The following is a 22,130-nucleotide window of genomic DNA, read 5'->3' as shown; positions in this document are numbered from 1 at the left end:
AGCCACAGCACTTCATGCAATTGCAAACCAGTCGCTAATCAGTGCCATTTGGAAGGGTTCGATTGTTACGTGTGTCTGCACCCTTAGTGACAGCTCGGCCATGGACTTGCTACAGTGGTTGCAGGAATGACGACCCAGCAGTACCCAGCTCTAGAAGCCTCAGCTGAGCCCAACCCCTCAGCAACCGGGCATCCCTAAATACCAGAAGGAAGCCTGGGGACACAAGCAGCCTAAGCAAAGGTGGGGACTATTGGCTGGTTCACACCAAGTATTTGCTCCAGGATTAGTTACGCACATTCTCTGTGCTGGAGTCCTTCACTTCTTTGTAGAGACTAATATCTAAGTAGTAGCCAGACTCGTTGGCTAGGAAGAGGCGGATGGGAATTGCCTTGGTTGTCGGCATCAGGCGGATGTTGATCTTCACTTCCGCCTGCAGGACCCGCAGTTTCCACAAGCGGCTCCCGTAGCGCATCACCATGGAGCGGACCGACTCCTCTATCTGGGGACACATGGGCCAGAAACGCTCTGAGCTGCTGGAGTGGCAACATCTCAAATGGCTCCTGTCAGACATGCCTTCCATTCTCCCGACAGCAGGACAACACCCTTCTGGGCAACACGTGCCCACATGTGCCTGAGCCAAGAAGCACCCCTTGCCCTTCCTCATTTCGGTTTACACACACACACCCACACACACGACTGGCAGACAACTTAAAGTCACACCAGCAAAGGAAAACGCAAGGTGCACCACGGCTGGGTCTCACGCTGTCACCTCTCTTCTCTGAGGGCCGGCATTGCTATAAGACATTCCCAGCAAGAGAGAACCACACCCTGCCTTATCTGTTGGCCCTGAATGGAAAAACCTCTTTGTGCGAGATATTTTTCCTCCCTCCCTTCTTTTTGGGAGCCTGACAGTGCTGCTTCTTTAGCAGCTGCCAAGCCAGTGTTGGGGGGAAGAACCAGGGTGTAACCCAAATGCTGACCTCCATCACTGGTGGGCAGCCATTTTACCTGCCAGTTCCTGCAGGTCTACTTATAAAATGCTCGTTCATTTGTAAACACTAGAGATCTCGGTATCTCCCGAGTTAGCAGTGCTTACATTCCCTCCATGCACACTGCATGGGAGGTAAAGTGCTCAGTGATGTTGCCCATAAATGCTGGGTTGAGGCCAAGGGCATGAACCCTACAGCTTTGTATTGGATCAGGGCTGGCAGGAGAACATACCAGCACGGGACAGCAGCATGTCAGGGAAGCCACGCTCCCCCCAGTGACTGCCCCTATGACAAGCCACCGCTGTGATCCCTTCTTCCCACAGAACCTCTGTGCAGGAAAAGCCCCCGTTCACCGGGGAGGGCTCACCTTGGAGGGGTCCATGACAACAGTTGGCACAAAGTTGAGGAAGATGTGGTTACAATCTGTGCGGACGCTCGTGTTGTTGAAGGCCACCTCCAGCTCATCCATGGCTTCCAGAAGCAACCGTTCCCCCTCGTTCTGCAGGTACTCAAACGAGGCTTCCTGCAAGGGGGCCAGAGAGAACAAACCCACCGCACTGAGGACAGGGACTTTTCCCTAATCCGGTTACTCTGAGCAAAGCACTGCCTTCAGCTCCCACACATGCAAATCATCACCCATTCTACCAGCCCCTTGCAAAGACCTCACGGACAAGAGAGACCAATGTAGCACCCGTTCCAAGCCACAGCACATCGGCTGCTGTGCCCTCGTTACCTTTGTGATAAGGTCCGAGTGGCGCACGATGGCTCGTATGAAGAACCGGTGGTCAGTCACTTCTGCCCCCTCTGCCACCTTGGAAGCCCCCAGGTAGAGGTGCATCTTGTGGTTGGCGCAAGGGATAGCGGTCAGGTCGAAGTTACGCATGCGGCTCAGCTCCAACTGGAAGGCCAGGGCTGGTTCCAAGTGCCGATAAATCCGGTCTTCTGCAAACTGGAAGAGAGAAAAGAGAACACAATCCCATGCGACCTGGGGAGAACGCCTCTGATTCCCACCGTGATATGAGAGACCTCGGACAAGGGAGCCCTACCTCATCTCTTGCTCTGAATGTAAAAAACTTCGGGAATTCTCTCTGTAACAGAAGAGGAGGGGAAGACAATGACATATTGGTAAAACTAAGTCAGCCCTCAAACAAGAAATTGTCATTTCTTGGATGTCCTAGGGGAAAAAAAATTAAAGAAGAAATAGTAAAGCCAGCAGAGAAAGCAACCTGAAATACCTGTGTTAACTCACCTCTCACAACAAAAAAATGTCAGAGTTAGTAAAGCAACGGTCAAGCTTTCCACTCTAGGAAATCCTTACTATAATAATGTAACACAATTAGGTGAGTTATTGATTGATGCACAGCCTAACAAGCTCTAACTCCTTCCACTGAGCTGCTATTATATCCATCTCTAGCTTGTATCTCTGATCTGCTTGTGACCTCTATCAGTCATTTATTCACTCTTAATAAACCCTCAAGGGCACGGATGTATAAGCCCAGTGCGACCAAATCGATTCAGCGATGGAAAACGTCCTCTCCTCCACTGACCTGCTGTGCGACCAAGAACGTGATTCTCCGGAGGCCACAGTCAACCAGGATGTTTTTCTATATGGAGATAGGAGATAAATACTGTGTCACTGGCAAGGCCTTCAGGACCCCAGGGAAATTTTAAATGTTTTCAGGAGGAAAGGCGGACAAGTCTCAGAGGCATTACCCCAATGCAAGACCTCTTGAGAGAGCTGCACTAAATACCCAGCGCACAGGGAAAGCACAAGACCTTGGACTGAGCAAAAGCTCTGAAGATGGGCACCAGCTTCTCATCCTCGAGGTGCTCTACCCACTGGATCGCGATGTTCAGGATGTGGATGGGCTCCTCTCGGACATTCTGAGAACAACGCACAAAGCTGTCAAGCCAGATGCCTAGGAGACAATGGCTGTCCTCGGCCTGCGCCGCCCCCAGGGCTGTGGGAGCAGCCAGCCCGCGGTCGTACCTTGTTGTCCTCCTCGTCGTAGAGTGTGGCTTGCACCTCGCTGAACAAGGGGCTCTCAGAGGGTGGGTCAGCAAAGGAAGAGATCACTTCATCGAAGTTCCTAGTGGGACCCAAGCAGGGGGTGGAGAACAAGTCAACGACCTCAAGGAGCTGGAGAATTCCTGGTGCACAACCTGCTTTCCACAAAAGCTGAACTACTTGGGCCAAGGGCGCTGGGGACTGGAAACCAGGAGAGAAGGACTGGACTGGGATTCAGGGGACCTGGTGTCCGTGCCTGACTTTGCCACAGACTTTTAATGCAGTCTTGGGCAAGTTGCTTGTTAAACTACCCTGTGCCACAGCTCCTGAGATCCCAAGGCTGTTGAGGGAATAAAGGCATTCATTACACAATGGCCAGATGCTCAGATGCCCAATGGCCAGATGCTCAGGTGCATGCGTTTACCCAGTGGGCAAATGTGCTCAAGTGCCTGACTTTTCCTTGTTTAATAGGATTAGCAACATGTGGACCATTGCCGCCCTAACTTTTAGTCATCGCGCTTGGTGCTTCTTCTCCAGCTGCTTAACACTCAACTTTGGCAGGACCACGGGCATTTTAACTGCCTGACTGAAGATGGCTTTGCTTAGCCTGTGGCCCCAAATCCAGCTTTATTCTCAAATAGGATAGTGCTGCATGCACCCATTGGAAGTGTCTGGATAAAAGCAACGGGCAGTGAAGGTTTTCTCTCTTCTCTTACCTGGTGAAGTCTTCAAATCTGTTGAAAGCCACCATGGCGCCCATTCTCTGACACAGAGGAGAAAACCCGCTGTCCATAAAGAGCTCAGTGCTATGCCGGGCTAAGTCTGGGTTTGATATGCTGACAGGGACAGACATCCTGCGCAAAAACGCAACAACAGGACAATGAGACCCAGCTCACAGAGAGGTGACAGACAGCGGGGGATATGACTGAGACAGCAGATCCCCTGGAAAAAGGCCTTTTCATTCAAAACAAGATAAAAGATTATCTACATAGGACTCCTTCCCCCTCTTCTTATAGGGGCTGGTGCTCTGTGAGGTATCCCCTCTATGCTAACTCCTAAGGCACCAATGCCTGTTTTGGTTTGCTTTTTCCAGTTCAGGCCAAACAAAAAGACGCATATTTAGCTAACGCAATTCTTTTAAAAGCCCTTTGCTGATCCAGTCAAACACTCTGACGCAGCCAGCAGCTCTACGGGGTTTCTGAGGAGAGCTGACAGCATGCTGCTTCCAGCAAAGAGGGGACGCCGGATGGTGGGGCTATATTAACTTTCTTATTTTATTAGGCTGCTGGCTGCTACGTCAGTTCATGTGCATTTAATTGCTGGCTGGGTACCTCGGCCTTTCTTGGTGTTTTTGAAAGCAAGAAAACGTGGTATTTCTTTGAAAGCACCATAGACCTGGCTGCAGATCTAGCTGGTGGAATGTCGAGCTCGTGCCCGGCCTGGAGGTAATGATAAAAGCCAACAAGCTCTACTCAGGAAGAAGCTTTTTCACTGGATATGAAGAGACTGGGTGTAATGCCCAGAACAGAAAGGCTTCGACTGCCAGCACCAACGGCAGCCGTGCTTTGGGAGGAGCAGGGCCTGACCAGCAGCAAGCCTGTTGGAGGGCAATAAGCCACTTGCAACTCGGCTATTCTAGTCCCTTTAGTGGAGGACAAAGGCACAGGAGCCTATCCCACCGCAGCCCGTGCTCCCCTTCAGCACGCTCGTCCCACCCTCTGCTGGACACTTGCTTTTCCTCCTAGAACAACCCTCCCTGCTCTGATTCCCAAGTTTCTCGGGCAGTGACAATTTCTAGGAATTGCTGGTTCCCTTTCTCTGGAGACTCATCACAACTTCTTCTTTCTTCAGTGCCCTCCATCATTTCCTGTGTAAGAACGCTACTGGTGTCAGCCTGGGCCTTCAAAAATGTCATGCAGCACCAGTAACCTACTCCTTCTCATCACCCAGGGCTTGCACCAGAGAGGGAAGGACTACATCTCGGGATCCAGTCTACTCTTACTGCTCAAAGTCCTCTGGTCACTGACACAACCTGGCAGAGGAGGGCTACCGAAAGGACAGAATCTCTCTGAAGACCAGCGATGCCACAGAGCAAGGCAGATGCCCTCTCTCCACTGGGGTGAGGTGCTAGGCCCACTTCAGTAATTCTCCCCAGCACCATGCAGTTGCTTTCACCTACCTCTGCTCAGGGTGTTTGTGCAATGAGATCCTTTTCCTTCTCTCCACAGGCTTGTCCGTTACCTCAGTTAGTCCAAAATGCCAGAGGTTAATACAAAATGATGAGGATTCACTGGTATTAATAGAGCTCTAATCATGTCATATTAGGCAGGGAGACGAGATATGGAGAATCGGCAGGGCTGCGATTTTTTTAGGACAACGACGCAGACTCCAAAGTCAGCAGCAGAGTTAATTCATTGAGGCCAGAAACAGTCCCAGAGGTCCAAGGTCTGCCCTGGCTTAAAGTCCATTTTGGACTGCTGCAAATGTGGAACACCATACTTTGGGCTTGATGATGGCTGATGTTGACTGTTGGTGCTATTTTAACCCACTCAGTATTACTCTGCAAGGTAATGGGCCAAGCCAAGGGCTGGCACTCAGGACTCCTGGGTGACTAGTCTAGTGACTAGTCATACCGTACTCCTGGGTGACTAGTCATACTGTAGCTCTGCTGCTCAACTGCTGCATAACCTTCCACCACCCTGAGTCTATCCGTTGCACAGGAAAACTCTCTTGCCTAACCCCAGCCAAATGACAAGGACAAAAGCCAGCACAGGACTTCAGGGTTGTTAGGCCTTATGTATCCAGTGCTGAGTATTTCATGCCCCGCTGTCTCCCTTGTTCTGAAATCAAGGGCTATCAATGTACCAGCTCTTTTTCTCGAGGCACCCTAAGCTTTGCTGTAATCTTGGCTTCTACAGTGACAATTGCTCAGCCACAGGGATGAGAAAGAGACTGCCAACTTCTGCCCATCTCTAGTACGGATGCTTGACTCTGGAAGAGCTTGTCCTGCCTGGCCAGCCAGGGAGCAGAGCACTTTAACAACAGCCAGCAAGCTCGGGGGGCACAGAGAGAGAGAGAGAAATGGGCACATTTGAGGAAGCATTAATAGAGCAACAAATAATCATTTCTCATGCTTCAAAGAAGAAGTTCTGCACTCTACCTGCTCAAAGTAGGGATGCAGCCTCTGCAATCAGAGCATTGAACAACACCATGAGTGGGAGCAGGGAACCCAGCCAGCCCAACACCCGCACCCCAGATGGAAGAGGGGCTTTATCCCACCGGGCAAAGACTGAATCAAGTCCCATCAAGGGAGAGGTAAAGCCAGAGCAGTGGTGTTTCCTTAGGAATAGCTCGGCACCAAGCACCGGGCAACACAGAAGTCATGCCTACCTGTTTGGATGGGATGATGGCAGCATGAACTGGAACTCCACCACACAGGTGCCGTCCGACAGCTGGCGATGCTGCAGGCTGTTCAGCTCATAAGCAATATAGCCTCGCCTCACATACACCTGGTGAAAGGAGAGGATGGGAGTTTACACTGTGAATAAGAGTGGGGTCCCCCCTAGCCCCCCGGCCAATAAAGCGAACAGCACCACTGTCTCTCTTGGTGGTACTCCCTGTGCCTCAGGCTCTCTGGACAGCACCGCTCCTAATTAAGAGGCATCCAGCACCCCGCAATTCAACCTTTACCTCCAGTGCTGCCATGCGCACCACTTCGTTTGTGTGGTAGAAGAAGACGGGCAGCACGTCGAAGATGGTGGTTTCTGAGAGGATCAGTTTCTATCAGGACAAAACAGGACCCGGAGTGACAAAAGGAAAAAAAAAGGCTAAAATGAGACATGGCAAATGGCAAAGCAGAGGAAGAGAGGAAAGGTACGGCTGCAAGACATTGTGTTCTGCAAGCTTCCTTCTGCTAGACTGGCCACAAACAGTCCCAGAGGTTTGAGAGGTCTGCCCTGGCCTGACGCCTGTTTTGGACTGGTGCAAACATGGAACACCATGTTTTGGGCTCAGAAATGGCTGGCATTGACTGCTGGTGAAGGACAAGGTCAGCTGAGGGATGGATTCATTCTGTGTAGGTGCTCAGCACCAGTTCTCTGACAGAGGGGCATGTCTTATGCAAAAAGGGCTTGGCCATACATTCTAATTAAAACTGGATACAAATCAGCTATAGAGTTGTTATACATTTTCAAGCACTAACTTGGTAGCTGGTTGGCTCTTCTTAGAGCTGGATGGAGACATTTTTATGGAGTGATAATTACCTTGCACCTGCAGCCAGTCTAAATTTATTGCACGACTGATCAGTGAATTGCACAATATATGCAATGTGTGGCAGAGGCCAAAGGGAGAGCTCCCTTAGCTTCCTGCACACCCCTCAGGGAGTGGTATAAGAGTGGTGATCCTGGGCGGTGGGGGTTTTCTGCAGGAAGTTAACAGCAAGCAACCTTTCACGTGACCTGGATATGGGCTAAAACTGACAGCTAAAGCTAGAAAAGATTCACAAGCCTTGAAGGCTTTTTAATAAACAGCTTCCAGCCAAATATCACAGCGTATCACCTCCTCATGCTGGGAGGTAAAAGTCCCTGCTTTCAACACACAACACTAAGAACATCCCAACCTTGAGGTTTTCAGGGCAGAACTGGTGGCCGTACATATCGATGGCAGAGAGGAGGATGGACTCCACCTGGTTGTGTCTCAGTTCGTACGAAGGGAGGTGAGATGCAATCAGCACCTAGGAGGGAAAAGACAGGAGGTGAACGGCTGAGGTGGAGGTGAAAGGCAGGGTTGTGGGTCCAGGGTGGAAACAACCCTGCTGGACAATACCGTGTACAGCCAGCCAACGTACTGACCTGTCTGGCTCTCAAAGCCACTTTGGAGTGCTCCATTTTACTGAGCTGTGTCAGCTCGTTGAGAATGGCCACCAGCTCGTCGGTCAGGTTGGGTTCTCGGCCACAGAGCTGATCCTAGGCGAGGGAAAAACCTTCCAGCATCAGATTCATTCTCATTAACATTTACTGCTGCACGTGAACCGCTTTCTGTATCCCTTCATGTGCCCTGAGTGTCTGTGGACTCATTCTCTTCACCCACAGACTAGGAGCCTGCTCCAGAGTCAGCACCGGGAATGTGGTATGAAGAAGGGGCATTTTTTTAACGAAGGCTCCAGTACTGAAGACTCCATTAAGGACACTTTCAGGGGCTGCGGGCAAACAAATTCAAAGCAGGTGTCATACAGATGGGGGAAGGGAGAGGGAGAAACCCTATAACATTGAGATCAAAATACTGTAAAATGTCTGCAGCAGTAGTCTATCGAGCTGCGCACAAGACAGATTCAGGAATCTCCCACTTTTTAATCCCAGTCCTCACCTGCCATATACACTTCGTTGCACTGCACTGACAACAGAGCCTTTGCATAAAACTGTAACTACAGTGGGCTTCCCTTCCCTTCTTTGTTACTGCTTAGTTTCCACATGTCCAGGACTTCCCTCCCGGGTTAGCTGTAAGCACCCTACAGTTTGTTTCAGAACAGTTTGGATAAGAACCAGATGCCCATGCTGTCTAAGAGAGCTCGTTCTGTCTACTTACAATCAACATGGTTACAAGAAGGTTTTTCTTTGCCACCTGGGCATGTGCAAAGATGCACTTGAGCACTGGGGTCATGTCAGGCTTGTACTGCTCCCTCAGGTTGACCACGCATTTGTCGTAGTGAGCTGAGGAGGAAAGGAAACACCTTATGCGGTTAGATCTGTGCCCACCAGCCAAGAGGCAAACCTGCCACCCCTCTCATCTGACCTTGCTGAAACTGGGTTTCCACTTGTAAGTATCTCTTCAGCAAGTCCAGCATGACTGACTTCATGTAGCCCCGAATGCCACTGCGATACCTAAGGAAGAGCGGAGGAGAGGGCTGGCGGCTGGAGCTGTGGCTTGGAGCCAGCGCATCATGGCACTAGCCAAGCTCCAGGGCCGGGAGCACAGAGCCAGTCCAGGGGTGGGAGCAGGCCCCTCCTCTCATGGGGAAGCTGGCAGGAAACAAGGCTTCCTGAGTTGAGGATGAGGTCTTGCCACTGTGCAAGTGGTAGGTGTCTCAAGGCATTCCCCTGGGGACCCTGAAGCGCAGGCTAGAGTTGGTCTCCCATCACTCCAACCCTCCCACATAGGACAGGCTGTTACAGACGGCACTAGCGCCTGCCTGAAAACTTCCCACACCGCAGAGCAAGACGCAGCCCAGGCAGGCAGGCAGGCATTCACCTCTGGACTAACTGCACAATGCTCTGGGTGTTCATGAAGAAGACTTCCCGATCTGCCTTCCTCTGCAGAGTGGCTGCGTGGCTGTCCAGGACGCTAGCGATCTGCACAAAACACAGGGAATGCTGGAATGAAGCAGCTAATGACTAACGTGAGCCCAACAGTCTGGGACAAACCTGGCATACAAGAAGGAACCTGCCCTTTCAGAAGCAGTATCCAAGACAGAGAAGATGCTACAATACCCAGGGCCTAAGAGATGTTGATCAGCTTGAACTCTGGCTGGGTTTCCAAAGAACCCAACTGCCAGACACCCCAGGAAACCTCCAGCCCTTAAACAGAAGCTGCTTCCTTTATACCAGTGCCTCAACCCGTGTGAGTTATCCCCGTGCATGTAAGCAATTCAGTTAGCGTCAATGAGACGCTCCACTGGAGCAAAGATATACATGCCTTACCCCAAATGTCCACTCACAGTTCCCATTCTTGGGACCTCCCAACTCATAATAAATCTACATACATTATGATATATGTAAAAACCACTAGGGAAGGACTGGAACATGAAAGACTGCGAGGCTGCTTACCTGCTGACTAGGAAACTGGCACAGCACAGAGGTGATGTTACTGGCATACTGGGCCATCACTTTTCGCACAGATTTCTCCACTGACGGAGGGATTCTCCCAGAGACGCTTGTCATGATCTCCTGCAGCTCCAGAAGGGGCAGGGATGGGTCCCAGAGGGTTTTCATCAACTTGGTCACCCATTCTTTTGCCTAAGCAGAATAAAGACCCATGGTGCACAGGGGCCATTGGATCTCTTGGCAAAAGCCAAGGGAAACAATCTTGCCCTGCAATGGCTATGTTTGCAGTCCTGTTTGGAAGTGATCAGGAGGGCTAGTGCAGTGAAGCTCAGGATGGCTTCTCAGTGGTCACCCACCCCCACTGAACAGGGCTCCACACTTGGTTTTAAGTCCCCTCAGGACCAATTTTCAGAGATGCTGAGCACTGGTTGACTTCAGTAGGTGGCTCCGACTGCACGGCATCCCTGACAGACAAGGCCCGTATTGTCTGCTACAAAATCATCCTCTCTCTGTTCTGAGCACCTATGCAAATTAGCAGCGGAGGCTGTTACAGGAAAGCACCTACCCTGGTGCTGAAATACGGCTCGGGCAAGCAGAACCCATTCATGATGTTGATCAGCTTATGCAGCACGTTACGAAAGACCTGGTGCAGCTTCTCCCCGGTGATTGGCAATGTCTGCTGAGCTGGGAGGCCACCTTTGTATAGCTGGGCCTGAGGTAGGGCAGAGAGAAAGGAAGCACTGGACCTCCAGGCATGCAAGAAGCAGGGGAGAGGGGAGAGAAGGGAGCCAAGATGCCACTAAGCTAACAAGTAGAAACTCATGGTACATTCCTCCAGCTACAGCAGAGGGATGGAGAGGCCGATCACTTTTGATTACACTTTTGATTAAAAATGCAGTGGAAGGTGCAGTCGATCAGTCAGTCAGAAGTCTTAGGGAAACCTAGAAGGCCTTAGTTGTGCTGTTTTCAGTAAAGTCTGAATGATTCACCTCCCTTCTGGCTGACACAGCATCTATGCTTAGTATGATGCAGACTAGCCAAGGATGTCTACAGAAAGGCCGGACCTTCAAATTCCACATCACCGCAAAACATTTAGGGTGTTAAAGCTTCCAGTGAACAACAACAACAACAACAAGACAGTGTCAGAGGTGGGCACAGGCTGAAGAAGAGCAGGTGGATCAAGTAAATAGGTAAGTAACCTCTCCCAGCAAAGATACTCACTGTATGAACTTTGGTAGGATCATCTAACTCAAGCCTGGCTATGACACAGCCTGCCTCCAGCAACGCTCCTGGCCGCTGTATATAATGTATATGACCAGATTCTTCTACAGTCAGGGGCATTATCATTTTCATCACCTGTAGGAGAGTTGGTGGAATATTCATAGAGTGTCATGAGTGAATAGCATCCACGCAACACCCGGAGCCTATGATACAATCACATCTTTGCAACCGCTGCGAGATCAACCTGGCTTTATTTTTGCTGGGGGAGTGTACAGACCCAATGGATGCCTTTCAATGCACCATGTGGACTGGAAAGCTCTTAGCCAATTACCTCAATCTCTGCAAAACTGTGCCCTATGCAGATGTGGCCTCCGTCTTCCACAAGGTACTGCAGCAGTTTGCCAGCAGAGGGTGATCTCAGCACAGTCGGATCTTTCTCCTTCTCAAAGTCACATGTTTTATTACTGATGGTGATGCGGTATCTTAAGGACAGAGGAAATTCTGTTACTACTTAACACGCTTGCTGCCTGCCACAGAGGCAGCGGCTTTTGTGCCAGCTTGCCAGCTCAACAAGAAATCTGCGTGGGGACGTGGGACTCAATCTTTGACCTACCGGTCCGCTTCCTCCTTCATGTACGTAGTGTAACTGTTACCATTGTAGGACAGCAGCAGCCCGCCATCGTTCAAGCTGTGCACGTCGATCTCAAGGTAGGTGTCATTCATTATGATGATGTACGTTGTCGGAGACTGACGGGCAACCTATTAGAAAGATTCCCCAAGGCAGACATCAGCAGCACAAAAATGACTGCAAATGTTTTCTGCTGAGGCCTGTGGGAGTTGTCAATGCCTTGGCATCCCCAGGGATCTGCCCCTTGGCCCGTACCACTCGCCTGCTTTGCATTAAGCCTATACGGATGACAGGGGAAGCAGGGCTCTTGCTCTGTACTGGCCAGAGCAGGACATGCTGCAGTCTCTCTGGCATTCTGATACTCCAGCATATGTAAGGTGGATGCATGTACACGTGGAGCAGATGTTATGTTCCAGTTGTCACGTGTAAATGAGCTGAGAACGATTCAAGCGTAGCAGAACTGCTCTACCTTTAACACTGTTTCATCCAGCTCTTTTGCAAGGGCCCCTGCGTGTACATGTGTCCATCCCTACAGTTAGCGCTTGCGTTGCTAGCCTAGTTCTACATTTACAGCTACCAGTAGGTCTGCCTGATCTTCCACTGGTCTGGCTGGTCTTACTTTCCTGCTGCACAGTTGGGGTGAAATTACATGTTACACTTACACCATACCAAGGGCACTAACTACGCAAGTGTCTGAATATTGTAACGCATTACCTCGTGCTAAGTGTCTTCTGAGCATCTCAAAGTGACACTACTTCAGGCAAAGGGTATCTCCGAGCTACTCAGCCCATATTAGGGTAACTTCAGGCTGTTCCATGGAGATAAAACGAACAATTACCAGTCCTCCAGCATCCCAAGATGCATTGCTCCCAGCCTGCTTCCCCTGCACCAGAGCAGGGATAGAGCCAGGTATCCTGGATCCTAGCTAAAACCCTACTCAATAGACCTCTAATGGCAAGTCAGAGCTGTGCGGGCAAGACACGGTATTAACCCTTAACACGGCACTGCTCACCGCACATTCTGACTTTACCACCACTTAACACTCCACACACTTAGTGTGGGCTAAGGGTAATGTGTAACTTCACCCTCAGTGGAATAGAAGTGCTGTGCTGGGTCAGACCAACAGTCCATGTAGAATATGGCACCATTTATGTTCCACTTCCTGTCCGGCAGGAAAGTAAGATTAGTGGCCATCTGAGAGCAGGAAAACCATCTATTCTGTAAGGACAGACTCAACTAAAATGAGGTTTCTTCTTTATGTCTAAACAGAGAAGGGCAACATTTGTGCTGCAGCTTTTATTGAAAGATGCCCACTCTGTGCTTGCCCGAGAGGATTCGACTCCACACGGGTTACATGCCTGCCAAAGTCTCAACATCAACATGGATGACACGGAGACGCCGTTTATACCTTGAGAGCGTACTTCACCCCTTCGGAAATGAGCTCCACGTCTACAATGTTCAGCAGGGAATCTGCTGGCAGCACCTGTCCCCTGAAAGGCAAAGATAAAGTCAGGCACCACATGCTTTATAGCCTATTAGCATCAGTCCAGCTAAGAGAGTGGGCAGGTGCTGCTTTCAAATAGGCCGCTGTCATTCAATGTACAGACAAAAACAATGGATTCAGACCAGAAAGGGCTGAAGCCAGGGAAGTCTTCCAAAGACAGACCTGCAAGGGAATTAAAAATGGCATCTCGGGCTCCTGCCAGCCCCACTCTTGCTTCTTTCTGCTGTATAAAGGCATACTGCAAATGGTGGGAGAAGACTTTCATTGCATCCCATGAGTCCTGTATGGCTCAGAAACCTTGATGGGGACAAGGCAGCTGATGAGACAATATCACACGGGCATCCAAGAATGAATGTTCAGCGGCTGAGCGGGGAAGGGACTTTGTGCCAGGCTTGAAAACTCTCGTGGCTTTGGTTAGCACCTCACTCTGAAGACCTGAGAATGCCTGGGAGACGGCGCACGGCAAAACCCAAACCAACTTCTCCCACCAAAAAACAAATACTAAATGCAAGCCAGTGACTCCTTATAAGCCGCTCTTCATTCATCAATATGACAAGGCACAAGGGACTGGTCTGATCAAGTCCAGTTGCCTAAACTGCAAAAAGCAAAGCAGGTGCAAGGCAGTGCAAAGCCAGGCTTTTCCTTTGTAGTGTACTCTTTGCAGACACCATTAGGTCTCTGAAGGCCAGTTTCCTTCCCTCCACTGATCTGTCTTCGCCTCTACAAGTCCTGCAATTGCTAATTCCCTAATCTGCTCCAGGGAAGAGAGATGTATTCCCGAGGCAAAACTTTCTGCACCTTGCTTTAACTTTCCTTGGGTTGATCGTTCCATAACAGCAGCCGGTCCTGCCCTCTGCTGTCAAAGGTGGAAACTTGCAATAGGAATATCATGTGCGATTAACCTTAAAGCACACAACCACAAGACAGCTCGAAAGGGCTCAAATCACACACATAAATCTACTACTCTATAGGTAAAGAGAAAACTGGAAAACCAAGCCATGTGTTCAATATATGGGCATATGTTGTAGCCATTGGTCTAAAGACATAGGCTGACGAGGTTCTTTGGGTAAATCTGATATCTTTTATCAGACCAACTCAAATAGTTGGAAAAATTCTTCTTTGCAAGCTTTTGGGTATAAATACCCTTTGTCAGGCTGGGGAAGCATCTGCAGTTGTATATCAGCCTCTGGCTTCTTTACTATTCATGCCATCCAGGAAGAGCACACACCAACTGTAAATGCTTCCTTAGCCTGACTAAGGGTATTTATACCCGAAGGCTTGCAAAGAAGGATTTTTCTAACTATTTGAGTTGGTCTAATAAAACATATCAGATTTACCTAAAGAACCTTGTCTGCCTGTATTCAGTATAGGACATTCTTAATACTTTTCCAAGGGTGCTAGATGTGGCAGCACTGGACATGCAGTGAGATGCACTCTCACTTCTAAAGAGCTTGCAACCTGATCCGATGAGACAGGCAAAAGGATGGAAGACGAAACCAAGGCAGAGGAAGCTGAAGTGCCTTAGCTCAGCCAGTCAGTGGCAGAGCCAGATGAAGCACAGAAATGTCTTCAGGATCCCCGGGTACAGCCTGTCAAACCCTGCACTTAATGCCATGCCCCCTACACATGCCTACTACTGCTGAAGTCAACAGCTGGACTCCTGCCTGTTTCAGGTGCAATCTCCATAGTCCTTCAAACCTGCTGTACTTTACCTTTCGAGTGAATGCAAGAATTCGGTCATGCAGGTCCGGAACAAGGCATCGGCTATGTTCAGAGCACCACAGACAACACCCAGCATGGTGTCAGGCTTCTCGGCCTAGGGGGAAAAGAACAAGGTTCTCAGTACCATGGGGCAGAGGATCCAGGTGAGAAGGAAGAGGATGGCCCAGGAGGGAGAGGCCGTGCTCCACTTTCTCTACCTGCACTTTCTCAGCGATCAGGTGGTCCAACCAGCCAGTATCAATCTCGTTGTTCTGAAAGCTCTCGGTCTCCAGCAGCTTGATCAGATACTCGACTGTTGTTCTGAAATCCCCTCGGATCGACAGCTCTTTCAATGCTACAACCATGTTCCTTCAAAAGAAAGAGCTACTCTGTTCAGGCTGCTTCTCGTAAGACACGTGGGCTCGGTCAGACCTGAGCACACTGATTCAGAGCCCTATTGGGCTTGCACGATAATCGCTGCTCCCCTCCCTCTCATTTTGTTTCCAACCACAGAGACTCCCAAATCCGATTTGCCTGGTACACAGGTGTTAAGTAACTGCTTTTGAAATATGCAGACATGTGGGCCTTATATCAGTGGTTCTCAACCTTTTTAGATTCCAAGCACCCCATGAAAAATGCCAGCTCTTAGTTTTCACACTTTTTTTTTTTTGCCTACCAAAACCAGCAGTTTTTCTATTGCAAAGAACTCAGAAAGACCAACACTATGGATTTCTGTCTGAAATGTCTCCGCTTCTCTTATGACTTGTGTTTGTAAACCTCACCACACTAATACTGTGCACCACCCCACATCACTCTTGAAAGGATCTCATGGCACCCTGGTTGAGAATCACTGACTTAGATCGACGTGTAAAGCACTCTCATGATGCAGCAGAGATTTCCAGCAAGTTATGCAGAATCTGGATGGCTGAGGATTCTGCTTTGGTACCCTAAAATCCTACACCAAATACTTCTATCGCTGTAGAGACACATACCTTATAGTTAAGAAACATCTCAGAGTCCCTGCTATTAATCTGCTCTGCACATTTAGTTTCTAGCTTTGTGTAACATCAGAGCACTTGAAGGTCCCAGTTCAGCAAAACATTTAAGCATATACTTGAAGTTTAGCATGTGTCTAGCACTAGTGAAGATCCATTCTTAAGAACAGCCTAATTAATAAATGGTGCTTTTTGGTGATACTCAGCATTTCAGTGCATTTTAACCTCTCTCTTTTCCAGAGCCAGCTTTGGCAAACGAAGGGCCCAGTTTGAAAGCAGCGTACAGTATGCACAGGAAAAAACGGCATGCAGGGCTGGCATAGCATACACGTAGGTGGCAGTGAATTACGTAAACTAGAGCAAAAGACATCATTTTCTGTTGCTAAATAGTGCAACATTGAGCGCCTGGTGTCTTTGGCCTTGGGAGCACATACTAATGTTTTAAATCTTACTGACATGACACAGAATGAAAGGAATTCTGCGTGCTCCCTAAAGCCTGGAGCCTGGGGAGGAGGGTCCCATACTAAAAAACCAGCACTACCCTTTAACAGGAGTCTACAACTACACTCTTCAAAGCAGCTGAAAGTATTCACTTGCCGCCTGGGACCAAGCCAGGCATTTTGGAAGCAGCGTTCACTGAGAGCGGAGCCCCCAAAGAAAGTTTACGGTCAGGGGTAGTACTAACGAGATGGCTTCCTCGCGGTTCTCCCCCCAAGAGAAACAGTGCCCGAACTGGGAATCAGCAAACTCATGCAAGCCGCCGGCTGCTGCCACGCTGAAATAGCCCCAGACATTCTTGTTGCTTCGGAAATTCAGCTCCTGCACCGTCCCCGAGCTCGGCTTGAAACCCTGAGTTTGGGGTAAGAATTAGAAAGCACACAAGAAAGTAAGAACCAGAGAAAGGGAATCCCAGAGAAAGAGATGGCTCTTTAATGAGGATTCCTTTAGCCCTGGGAGATTTCAACTGGAAGTCACTCCAGTAATGAACTATTTTATCAAACAGAGGACTCTTCCAAGACTAACGGCGAGGTCTTTCCACCCCAGAAAGTTGATCCCATGTAGCAGGAACTCTTTAAGAACAGGGCTGCAGCCTCTCACCTCCTCGGGGTTTTCGCTGGTGATTCTGGCAGCGATGACATGGCCTCTTGGCGCTGGGGCATTTACTGGATTCACAAAGCAGATTGGCGTGTCAGCCCACGGGGCCTCTCCGTACAGGACTCGAATGTCCTTTATGCGGTGCAAGGGGACACCCATTGCGATCTGCATGCGTGCCAAGTAGAAATGACAAAACAAGAAAGGGTTCAGAGCTCTTTTTTTTTTTTTTTTTTTTTAAGGAACGAGGCACCAAAATTAGAGGGACGAGACAGTTTGACTGAATGGTAACGGGGCACTGCTCCTTCCCCTCTCTCAACTCAGCTCCAGCTCATTTCAGGGTAACCAAAAGACTAGGTATTTGATGGCTGGTCAGAGCCCTCTATGAAAGCGGTTTGTCCACTGGCGTATCGTTGAGGTGCTCAGGATGGACGGGGCATTGCTGAAGAGCCTGCGTTGCCACCTGGGCTCTAACAGAGAGAAAACACCTCTCTCACAGGCTGTCACTCTAGTCCCTTTTACAAGCTTTACATCCATGCAAGCTGCACTGCTGAAACTATTGAGTTCCTCTGCTCTCTATGTAGTATGGCAGCTTTATAAGGGTGTGTGGGGAGAAAGGTCGGGCAATTTCAAGTACCTGCAGCTGAGCAGCAGGTAAGTTCACATCTGCAACCATTTCTGTGCAGGGGTGCTCGACCTGCAGGCGGGGATTCAGCTCCAGGAAGTGGAAGCTCCCGTCCTCGCTATACAGGTACTCGACTGTCCCCGTGCTCACGTAACCCACCATCCTCGCGAGGCGCACGGCACACTGGGAAATGACACAAACCGTTTTTAGTGCTGGCTCCCGGTCACTCACTCCGCTTCTACCGCACACAGGCTTCTGACGGGCCTCTCCCTGCAACAGTCATCAAGCTGGGGAGAGAGAAAAAACTGAAGCAAACAGGAAAAACCGCCAATGCTTCAGTCCAAGAGGGAGGATCCATTTTGACATTAAAAATGGAAGTGAGTGGGGAGTCCAATCTGCTGAGTTCTGGTTGCAACAGGTAACGCGCTGCGGAGAAGCACGGAAAGGGAACGCAGCGCAAGCTGGGAACTGGGGAACGAATGGAAGCCGCTGCCCCGCTAGCCAAGTCACAGACGTTCACCAGAACTAGCGCCCTCCAGCTCAGCTGGCCGCTACCTTCTTAGATGCCTAATCTGCGAAGGCAACACAGCACCATTGAAACCCTATGGCAACTGCATGGGACAGCGGGAGGTCGCATATCCAGTAGTTCAGGTCATCATAGCTCCCTGCCATTAAGATTCACTCGCAGGCTGAGCTGCTGGGGACTGTCTTTTTGGTTACTGTGCGTTAGGACCACCAATAGCCGGCCAGGTAGGGACCAAGAGAACTGTCACCCTGGCCACAGCCTGGCCAACAGTCTCCTGCTGGCAAGGTCCTTGTTCTGCTGTCTCAGGTACCCGGCTGAGGGAGCTGCTGTCTCCAGATTTGGTCCAGCTCCTCCTCTGCATTGTGGCAACAAGGCATTCTATAAGCCTGACTCTCTCGCTGCCATACTCATCAACCAAGAAAATGAGAAAGGGAAGGACGCTGGGTGCCGGGGGAGGGGAAAGGAGTCCCCGGTGCCCTTCTCAAGAGCTGTGGCTTGGGGTGGCCCCAAAGTGACCTTGCTACCTCATTTCCAGGGTTCACAAACCTAGCACGAGAGGAAGTAGGTGGGGATTTTTGGCCGGGAGACTGAGCTCTCTCAGCCCCTGCAAGTGTAGATGTGCCCCGAGAGGCTGATCCAAATGTGGCTCCAAATCCTCTAGCTAGTCTCCTGACACCATCTCCTGTCCCCACTTGCTCTTCACTCTCCTGACTATTCCCTGCCTTCCACTCAACCTCTGGTCTCCTGACCCCAGTCCTTAACCTGCTCTTTGGTGTCCTGACCCTGGACCTAACCACTGGACTGAACTGCCCAAACCAAAGTCATTAAACTGTACGTCGACAGTGTAATAGCTGAGGTCCTGACTCCTCCATGCCACTGCAACACAGAGGCTATTCCTTTCTCTCCCGGGGAATGGAAAAGCAAGGCTGTCAAGGCCCCAGGCTGAGAACGCCTGCACTGCGGAAGGGATACAAAAGTGCTCGCTAGAAGCTCAACAAAAGGCGAACATGAGAGTCTGCCTTCAGCTGTGAGGTGAAACCCAAGGGTGTGAACAACTCATGCAGGTGGCTTTGTCCATGTACACCTTGATCATAAGCTCTCTGGGGCAGGGACTGGTCCCTTTGCTATTTGTTTGTAGTGCCTCGCTTGGTGGGACCCCTATCCCTAAGCTATGTCTCTGTGGCCTCTAGCATGAGCCCAGAAGCACCCCCAAGAAACAACTCTCACCTGCTGGTGCCTGTCCCAGGCGTGCCCACCCCCACACATTACGAAGCACAGATGGTCACGAAGGGGACTGAGCCCCTCCAAGCAGTCATCAGCGCACACCCAATGCTGTTCTCAGGCTCAGGCACTGCTTCAATACGAACCTGGCAAAGCTGGAAGAACCAGCAGCTGGAGGCTTCTTGCCACCAGCATCCCCTCTCCTCTGTCCTATCCCCAGACACCCACCTGTGCAAGAGATGCTGAACACCCACCTGCTCCATGAAGTCAAACACAGCAGGAGCAGCTATTGTGGCTGGAGCCTCTTCAATGATCTTCTGATGTCGGCGCTGGATGGAGCAGTCGCGGCCGAACAACGAAACCGCATTCCCGTACTGATCGGCGAGGACCTGGACCTCCAGGTGTCGCGCATGCTGTGCTAATTTCATCACGAAGATGGGGGACCCGATGGCCTCGCCCTGTACCTGGGAACGGAAGAGAAAACCCTGACTTTGAAAGGAACAGAAGAAATGCCCTCGCAAGTGGGATGAGGATGGGAAATATGCAGAAACCCATCCTCGGTGTGTAGGGGGGAAATTCACCCCCAGCCCAAGGGCAGACACTAGATTCCCACCCCCAATGGTTACAAATCTGACTCAGAGTCCTGCCTCCTTTATATAGTCAATGGTTTTGATTTTTTTTTTAAATATGAAGGAAAGTAACTATAAAGAGAGTCTGCCCCTATCAAAGGGTCACGATAAAACCAGTCAGATGAACAACAGGGGACTGGCATTCACATTTTAGAAAGCAGGACTGGAGATGCGGGGAAGACTCTGCTCAGAGCACCTCATCTCCCTAAGGGGAAAGTTAAAGCAGGGTGTTTTTTAGGGACGGGGGTCCCCTCAGAGCCTCTTCCTTGTCCGAGTGGAAATTAAGACAGGCAGGATATTGGAAGGGACAAGGGAAAGCTTTACTTCTTTTCCCTCAAATGGGACAAAAGGCAGGACTGTTGTTTTGGTACAAGATACAAGTACGGCAGATGGATCAGGAATCCTCCCCAGTGCCTTTGACTTGTCTGAGAGGGTGGGATCTGGGAGCAGGGGGCAGGCACCTTCCTGGAGAACCCCTTACTTGTCTGAAGCGGCTGGCAAACTCCTCCGCAGTCTCCACTTTGCGAATCCCTTTGCCCCCGCCGCCTTCGGAAGCCTTTATCATCACGGGGAAGCCGATCCTTTTGGCCACCTGAGGGAGGGGAAGGAGATGCAGCAAGCACTTTTGGGCACAGCTCCCCAAAGCACCTGGACTCACGACCAGCTTGCCCACCCCCTCCCTGGGCTGGATAGACCCCCAGAGAACACAGTGGGTGAGGTTTCATTCAGTGGCCCCCTCTGAATGGAAACACTGGATGGAGCTGGTGGCAGGGACCCTGTACTCTGGAAGAACGCTATCGTTCCTTACTTGAAGCGCACACCAGTCGTCAGGCCCCTTAAGGAGCCCAGATAGGATAGAAACCATATGCACACCGACGAGCTGGGCCAGGGCCCTTCTTTACCTCCAGGCCATCGTCCACGTCCTTCACGCAGCCCTGCGCATAAATCTCCAGGGGGACGCTGATGGTCCTCTGCTGCTCGTGATCCTCCTTGCTCCACTCTGCCACCAGACCTGCACGTGCACAGCAGAGGGGCTGCACCCAGATTGGCAGGAACAGGACAACCCCATGCCCTCACCACTGCCAACAGCTGTGTTGGTGCACTGAAGCCCCTTTGCTTCCCCAGAGCTGTATGCCCACGACAGCAGCCTACTGAAAAGCAGGCCAAGCCTGCTGCTATCTGCATGCATCATAGAGGACTCGGTGGGGTTCCCCTTGTATTCTCCAGGCACCCCCCCTTACATGGGGGAGCTGCCCTGAGTTACGGCAAACACACTGAGACTGCTCCACATCAGTCCTATCCCCACTCTCCAGTGCACACAGAGACAGGCGTGCACAAACGGGGCTCTGGTAGCGCCTCTGCTGAGATGGAACAGGGCATCTCACGCTGGTACAAACCCCAAATCCTTACATCAAACCTTAGAAATGTTGACCTGTTAAAAGCGTCAGGGGGCTGTTGGCTTGACCCCATTTGGATGATAACACTTGGGCATTCGCTCCATCCCCCACAACCTGCTTGTGCTGGGACAGTGCGTAACAGCCTGGCTCAAGCATTGACCTGTGGCAGGCCAAGGGCCAAAGCAAGACAGATAGGAACAGAAGGGAACAAGGAAGCCATAGAGGTGACAGTGATGAGAGGAGAGCAGCGCAGGGAGGGGTAGAGGGAAAATAAAAGGATGACAAGTGACTGGAGGGTAAAGTGACAGTGAAAAGGGCCAACAGAAGAGAGGCATGAAGACGAGGAGAGACGGAAAGAAGGGAGGGCAACAATAGCGGGGTGTCGGGCAAGCCAGCTGACAACAGCAGGCAAGTTCTTTCCAGTAGAGGCAAATTAGGAACAGCACTCCCATGAATGACCCAACCACTCCAGCTGCTAAGATCCCTGCTCCTCCCTTCTCCGGTCACTCTGACACACAAAGCAAGACAGACAAAACTGGCCTGTGCCATGTCCAAGCAAAGCACCGCTCAGGCCGAAGGTGCGCTTACCGCTTCCACTCCACGGTAACGTGGGGATCTGAACTGTCTGTGCTATGATGGTGGAAGCCACTTTATCTCCCAAGGCCCACATGGCATCACTGGGAGGACCTGAGCACCAGCAGGGAATAAGAGGGGAGTTAGTCAGGGAGGATATCCCATTACCTCTGGAAGTCATGTAGCATCACTGATCCCCTTTC

General features: G+C 50.6%; 1 protein-coding gene across 7 annotated transcripts in view; it reads right to left on the bottom strand.

Moving 5' to 3' along the window:
* ACACB (acetyl-CoA carboxylase beta) overlaps positions 1-22,130 on the bottom strand; it is a 58,342-nt gene that overhangs the window by 15,369 nt on the left and 20,843 nt on the right. For 4 of the 7 annotated variants that reach the window (XM_059713397.1, XM_014598472.3, XM_059713395.1 and 1 more), the window contains 31 exons: positions 21,943-22,041; positions 20,860-20,969; positions 20,439-20,549; positions 19,583-19,792; positions 17,594-17,764; positions 16,963-17,124; positions 16,550-16,713; positions 15,088-15,238; positions 14,881-14,984; positions 13,073-13,154; positions 11,650-11,795; positions 11,368-11,518; positions 11,037-11,171; positions 10,381-10,527; positions 9,819-10,007; positions 9,244-9,344; positions 8,788-8,876; positions 8,581-8,705; positions 7,848-7,961; positions 7,616-7,729; positions 6,688-6,777; positions 6,388-6,506; positions 6,158-6,181; positions 3,714-3,851; positions 2,980-3,079; positions 2,766-2,873; positions 2,537-2,593; positions 2,036-2,077; positions 1,723-1,938; positions 1,357-1,512; positions 296-499 (listed from right to left, as the gene is read on the bottom strand). In XM_059713397.1, the coding sequence (XP_059569380.1) occupies positions 296-499; positions 1,357-1,512; positions 1,723-1,938; positions 2,036-2,077; positions 2,537-2,593; positions 2,766-2,873; positions 2,980-3,079; positions 3,714-3,851; positions 6,158-6,181; positions 6,388-6,506; positions 6,688-6,777; positions 7,616-7,729; positions 7,848-7,961; positions 8,581-8,705; positions 8,788-8,876; positions 9,244-9,344; positions 9,819-10,007; positions 10,381-10,527; positions 11,037-11,171; positions 11,368-11,518; positions 11,650-11,795; positions 13,073-13,154; positions 14,881-14,984; positions 15,088-15,238; positions 16,550-16,713; positions 16,963-17,124; positions 17,594-17,764; positions 19,583-19,792; positions 20,439-20,549; positions 20,860-20,969; positions 21,943-22,041 (3,929 nt within the window). The other 3 variants (XM_059713394.1, XM_006264182.4, XM_059713398.1) reach the window with 3 other exon arrangements.

This window comes from Alligator mississippiensis, chromosome 10, assembly GCF_030867095.1.
Source record: "Alligator mississippiensis isolate rAllMis1 chromosome 10, rAllMis1, whole genome shotgun sequence".
In the NCBI taxonomy this organism is placed as follows: Eukaryota; Metazoa; Chordata; order Crocodylia; family Alligatoridae; genus Alligator; species Alligator mississippiensis.
Note: the sequence above shows the minus strand (reverse complement) of the source record. Positions and strands in the feature narration are given on the sequence as shown.